The sequence below is a fragment of the Rhamphochromis sp. 'chilingali' genome, assembly GCF_963969265.1.
Source record: "Rhamphochromis sp. 'chilingali' genome assembly, chromosome: 1".
NCBI lineage: Eukaryota > Metazoa > Chordata > Actinopteri > Cichliformes > Cichlidae > Rhamphochromis > Rhamphochromis sp. 'chilingali'.
The window spans coordinates 33,051,176-33,057,766 of NC_137929.1; the positions used below are offsets into that span (position 1 = coordinate 33,051,176).

The following is a 6,591-nucleotide window of genomic DNA, read 5'->3' on the forward strand; positions in this document are numbered from 1 at the left end:
TGTTTTCGCGCAGTAGCAATGCAGCTTTACTTTACCGCTCTCCACTGAAGGCCACAGATGAGAGTGTGGGACCATGGGAAAGGTAGGCAATTTTAAAAATATATGCATCCTTAATTATCCAATTTTTCAGGTTTAAATTACATCAGTTATATTTATTTTTAGGCAATAAGTGTTTAAGACTGAATTTATATTTTTATTTTCTTTTTTTTTACTTAAAAAAAATTAAATATAAATAATTTTCTGCATGCAGTTCCTGTCGTGACGTTACTTTCACGCGGGACAAACTCTTTTCCCCTGCTTTGTTAACCATCAGGACCGTTAGGAAGATCAAAATTATTTATCTAAACAAAGTGAACAGTAATTTAAGGTTGGTAACATTAAGTTGATTTGAAAAATACTATGGTACAACGGTGTTATTAAGATAAAGTCGTGTTTTGTGAGGGCTGCTGCTAGTTAGCAATCTAGCTAATGTGTTAACTTTAGCTAAATGATCTTATTTAAGCTGTAGGATATTTCCAGGCACTGTGAGTGGAGGCTTTGGAACCGAACTAGAGAACTGCTGTCACGGCATGGACAACTTTGACGATGCCATACTGTCTGTGTTGCAGGGTAAGTCTTATTTTTCAGTTATTTTGGTACGTTAGCTAAGCAGCCTTAGCATCTGTTAGCATCATTTCTGAAACTTGGAGCTAGGATTGCACTCTACTCTGAACTTTATCCACATTATAGCCTTGAGCTGTCTTTGCCAAAATAGACTTGGAACATCATTCTTGAAGACAGCCAAAAATAGTTTTATTGCATTCCCAAATATTTGATAAACTGTTTTAAGTTTGACATTTTATCCTGTTAATATTACTTATTGCTAAAATACATTTATTGACAAAAAAAATGACCTCAATATGTAATAAGCCACGCCCAGGAAAAGAGAAATAAATATCACTTTTGAAGTTGTTTTTCTCTTTTACAGCTGCGAATATTGATGAGGAAACTTTGAGGAGCTTTACCCGGGATGACCTAAAGGATCTTTTTCCGGGCCATGAAAATTTCTTCCGTAGAAAGAAGATTTGGGATTTTATCAGCCAAAAGGTAAATACACATTATACCACTAAGAAGATGATTACTGTCCATATTGTCTAGCATTAATTTGCCTAATTGTGTATTTTTGTTTATATCCCACAACTGTTATAGTTTAAGAGTACTGACCAAGATGCCAACACTTTCCATCGAAGCGAGAGTAACCCCTTCGGCTTTGATGTGTCACAATGTCAGCCTCAAACTTCCACTCCCATTTCCTACACTGCTGACAAAAAAATGAAAATGCCAGACCCACCAGAGTATGTGGTGTATACAGATTCAGAGTTGGACATGGTGCGCAGTCAGTACTTTGCATTGCTCCACAGTGGAAAGGAAAAGGACTGTAGGATGTCGAAGGAGCTATGTTGCAGACTTGTAAGGAACACCGTCACCAGCATGGTTGCAATCCTCCGTGCTAGTCCCATGGGGAAAGAAGTAACATACCCCTCCAAACTCGAAATGAGAGCAATGTCGCAGAAGATTGTCGACTATTACCCCATGTTACGTGATGCTGACACACACATGCCATACGTAAGTCATTCTTTACTCACTACAATATCTAAAATTGAGCGAGATAAAAAAAAAAGAATGTACAAATATATATTATTTTACCACAGCTGACCATCTACACCAAACTGTACAAACGACTCCAAAATATGAAGTCTCCAAGGAAGAGGCAGGGCTCCATGCCACAACGAGGCAGGCCCAGGAAGACTCTTTTCAGCTCAGATGACACAGACAACGGGACTGAAGGTGACCTAAGTGGTGAAGCAAGTGGTTCAAGTGACTATACCATACTTCTTGAGAGCAATGATGACCTCAGTGAGGATAACTCAAATGCAGGTGTGTACTTTGGTCTGCTGTACTAATGACTTTTGGACATCTAAAACTTCAAAGAGACCACCTGCCCTCAGTTTTCTGTTCAGAGTGCATCACAAGATTTATACAGTGTTGAGTATTTTCCTTAACTTTCTAGCTATTCCCTGTTATTACATTCTGTTCATCTTCTGTTTTTTCCTCAGAGAAAGAATCCCAATTGCCGCTACCCTCCACTGTACCAACTACGTCAAACAATACTACCCTGGCTTTACCACTATTATCCAAGTCAGCCTCATGCTCTGCACCCAGGGCTGATATAGGTCCTTCAACTGCACCTCCAGATGATGTTGTTGGTAAGTCCACCATCACCCTTATCTACCTCTGTCTGACTGTGGTTCCTCTTACAGCTCTTTCCAAAATATGGTTGCAGCAATGAACCCCGTTCTAAGTGTTTATTCCATAAATCATAGTGGTTTGGCATTAACTCGAGTTGGTGTGTAAAATCAACATATGATAGATCCCTCATTCCAGTTTGCCAGTTAGCCATAGTAAGTATTTTAACACTTTGTGTTGTAATGGGTGTTACTCAGTGCTGATTATTTACACATGTAAATCCTCATGCTGGTCACATCTATCATGCCTTATCACAGTGTTTCTGTCATAGATCAAATTACCTAAAATATTTTTATCCATCAGCTCATAATCACTGTTCACACTGATGTGAACGATATACACAGTAAACAACCTTTACCTTATTTTCACCACAGTTTTATTCACGGGCATCTTAAACTGTCGTTTTAATATTTGATTCTGTTCAAACTAACAATTAACATAAATCCATGATCATTATAAGAAAAGGACACAAAGGGAAATGATCAGGACATATAGGGTCAGTTCATTACTCAAACATATTTAACCTAAACATTAATTCTCAGAAATATTATACTTAAAAACAACCATGCAACTAGAAATGACTGATTAGAAAAATCTGAATTTTGTGAAGTCTAGTTACACCATGTCTTACAATTGCTCTTTGCTTTCCCTAGCAGACCATGACAGCCTGAAGATGCAGGCAAGACATTACAAAACCTTGAGCAACATGTACAGGAAACCCAATGCAAAACCCAACCAAAGTGACGTTGCTCAAATTTTGGACCTGGAGTTTGAGGCCAGACGAACTTTTATTGACGCAGATATTACAAGGGAAGAAGACAGGCCCAGAAAAATATTTGAAGCATACCCGTGCTTCAAAGACATACAAAATGTAAGTTCAACTACCTTCAGTTAAATTCCTTGCTTTCTCTGGATAGGTTTAGTTAGTTCTTGACTAACTGAGCACAACTTTGTCATAGGCGATGGATGAACTGCGTCGCATCATTGGTGGCTCCAACTGCAAATACATAGATCAAATGAAGGGTCGATGGGCAGAGTTTTGTTCGAAGGTGCAGTTCTATGGCATTTGGAAGAAGGTCCTGAAACCTCCTCTCCCCTTGGATGTACGTGGAGGTAAGTGGCCTTTTCATACATTAAATCCACACATCAGATATGTTCGGATTGCTTTGTTGAGATACTTTTCTCTGTTCACAGTGGATTTTACTGTCACTCTCTTCAATGCACTTCCATCTCTTTTTCCTTCAAAAACTACACCACCAAAGCGGCTGGGAAGTGCCAGTGAGGCTCTCCTTCATATCCTCAAGGTGCGAACAGCTGCAATACCAGCCACTGTAACTTGTACTCCATTTACTTGTATTGTTATTATTAATATTATTATTTTGCTTTTCCTGCTTAATAAGAGTGGGTTGAAGTTCAATTCAGCAGGGATTAAATTACTCCTTATTCAGGATTTCTTAATTGTTATTCAAAACCTACTCCAGAGAGGCAGCACAGAGCAAAAGCACATTGCAGTTAGGATACAAGTAGAAGCAGTAAAATGATATATTTAAAAAGGCCTTCAAAAACTAGAATATGTAACAAAGTTAAAAGAAATTGTTTTAAAAAACAAATGAGAAAAAAAGCACAAATAGACATGATAAAAATGCTGCAAATTAGAGAAAATTCATGCTCAGAATTAATACATTTCCAAAATTTCATATTTATGTAAGTCAGATATTTTATATTTATTTCTTCTATTCCAACAGTAAATCAGTTGGAGCATTCTAAACTCTTGATATTGCTATTTGTGTCTTAAGCTGTTTGGATGCACAGCAACCCTTTCATTGAAAATCTTGAAGAATTTGTCCTTTTTTTGTGCTTTTCTAGCCGGGTGAAGATGCAATGCTATACCTGGAGAAGCGGCCTCTCTCCTCCCCAGTGCTGCTTTTTGATGGAACAACCAGCATTGTTGCTGTAGGAAACATACCAGTGACCACTCTCTCCTTGGAGGATTTCTGGGAAGGAATGTTGGTGTTGATGGCATATTACTACACCTTGCACTTAACATACCCAAAATGTGTTGCAACGGTCCTCTCTGTCATACAAACTGAGGTAATCACTGATGCCATCCATGATCAAGATGCCACTAGTGCATATAAGAAAGCAATAGCTGAGTGGAAGTCGTTCTTTGAAAAATAGGTGAATACCAAGCAGGATTTTATCAGGTCATTTGCAGTTTGTTTAGTTTTGTAGTACGTTTGTACAACTTTGTTCCTAATTTGCCTAGCAATGTCCTGAGAAACGGCTTTACTTAAGATGCTTTACAAATGAAAGTTGTTGTTTTTTTTTCTTAGTGACACTTTACCTGAGGCATGTAAAGTTTTAAGTCAGTAATGCCATTATTTATAACATTGTGAGACTATGTGACTGTCACAAAAGTTTAAGGCCAAAACTGTAATTTTTTTTCTGTGTTTAGGCCTTTTAAAGGGTTGATTTAGACTTTTAGGGATTGTGCAGCAGCCCTATTTTGTTTAAAAAAAAAGGATTTTGTTCTCATGAGAGAAATAAATGTTGGCATATCACTCTTGTCCTGGTTGTGATTTCAGTAGAAGCCAAGGAGTAGGAAAAAGGTCTGTTTTAAGGTTTTTTTTGCCTGGATTTAATATTGATTCGGCTCTATTTTAAGATAAGCCAACCTGAATCAAGAAACAAATTAATCATATTTCACTAATATTGAGTAGTTTTTCATAGTATTAGAACTATTTTTCTCGTTGCAGTGCATTCATTTGCTGCAAGTAAGAATTCAAAACATAAAAAAAGACTGTAATTTAGCATATTTAACTAATATTTGGGACTTGATATCAAGTAATTTTATCTTAAATTGAGCTCTTTAAAGATTATTTTAACCCTCTTCAATTCTCAAATGTGTTCTTTTATTTCTGGATTAAAAAATCTTATTTCAAGATTTCTTATTAAGTAAAATAAACTTGCTGCATGGACAGATAATTTCACTTGTTTTCAGTGCTTTTTGTATCAAATGTAGTATTTTTTTCCTAAATATAGACTAGCCATTTTTGCAGTGTGGATCCTTTGCTTTTAGTTAGCAGTTAGCATTAGCAGCGTATCCTGCATCCCATGTGAAAGGACTTTTATGCTGCGCACTGTGACTCACAGCAATGGTCCTGGGTCAGCCCTGACTTTGTATTAAACTAATCCTAAAATAATAATGGTATTTCTAACCACTGATATACCACAACTTTACCCTTTCAACAGCTGCTGAATGTTAGGGGACCTAACTGCTATCGGATATTTATATAGAGATCCTCCAGCTTCAAACTGTATTACCCTTCAAGGACCTGCAGTTCAAAAAAAGCGCCCCTCCGACAGCCAAACCCATCTGTTCTCTGATTGGATTGTTACATTTGTGATTGACATGACATTGACCAATCAGATGAAAGGAAGAAAAATAGGGTCAAAATTCGTACTTGTAACTTGCAGGGTTTTTTTTGGCTAAGTCCACACACAAATCTTTTTTACGCACACAAATCCTGATTTACAAGTACAAAACCGATTTACAAGTACAAAATATTTATGACCAGAGAGTTTCATGTGCTGCTCCGTGTGCGTCGGATCCCTGAAATGTTTGCGATCGATTTTAAACCAATGCTCTCGTCTGTTTATTTCATTGACATCACAAGTGACATAAAAATAAACTCCCCGGCACCCCGTGTGTGCTTTTACACATTTCTGCGTGCAACAGCATGCACGCATCTACACCCGATCACCTTTTAAGGTGTTTTGGAACATCTGGACCTGCCACTCAAACCATCTCCTAAGCGCAGGTAACATCTGCACATGCCACTTGCCATCCCATTGGCCCAAAGCACATCTGTCTGTAGTAATGCGCCGTATGATTGGCAGGAGGTGTGAGGGGAGGGAGGTCAGGAGTTGCATTTAAACAAAAAAAGATGGCTGTAGTAGAATTTTAAAGGTCAGATGCGCTTTGTGACTGGAATGTAGGAAATGTAGAAATGTAGGAAAGTTGCGTGGGAGGAAATGAATAACCAACAAGTTGTAGCCCTTGAGCAATGCAAAGGCCGTCGCTTTTACATGGAAGCTTTAGGCTGCTGGTGAGTGCAGGGTGGAAATAATGAGGAACATTGTATTCAGTCATAACCTTGGAGGAGAGCGGCTGGATAAAAGCATTTGGTTTTTTTTTTCTTTTTTTTTGCATTTGAAAGCCACGGATACAGATATGAGGAACCAGAAGGTCAAACTACATGGTATCCTTGCTGCTTCATACTGAGAATGAAAACACCTCTAACC

The 6,591-nt window shown here is 37.9% G+C and overlaps 1 protein-coding gene across 3 annotated transcripts; it reads left to right on the forward strand.

The window, feature by feature from the left end:
• Positions 1–280: 280 nt before the first annotated feature.
• LOC308403071 (uncharacterized protein) lies at positions 281–4,777 on the forward strand. Of its 3 annotated transcripts, XM_080892320.1 has the most exons (10): positions 281–367; positions 520–609; positions 968–1,086; positions 1,189–1,605; positions 1,692–1,917; positions 2,097–2,246; positions 2,940–3,157; positions 3,246–3,399; positions 3,481–3,590; positions 4,153–4,777. In XM_080892320.1, the coding sequence occupies exons 2-10, from the start codon at positions 570–572 to the stop codon at positions 4,462–4,464; spliced, it is 1,746 nt and encodes a 581-aa protein (XP_080748446.1). In that variant the 5' UTR covers positions 281–367; positions 520–569; the 3' UTR covers positions 4,465–4,777. The 3 variants fall into 3 exon arrangements, with proteins under 3 accessions (XP_080748446.1, XP_080748445.1, XP_080748447.1); XM_080892319.1 differs by having other exon boundaries at positions 293–609; XM_080892321.1 differs by having other exon boundaries at positions 293–609; positions 2,943–3,157.
• Positions 4,778–6,591: the final 1,814 nt, after the last annotated feature.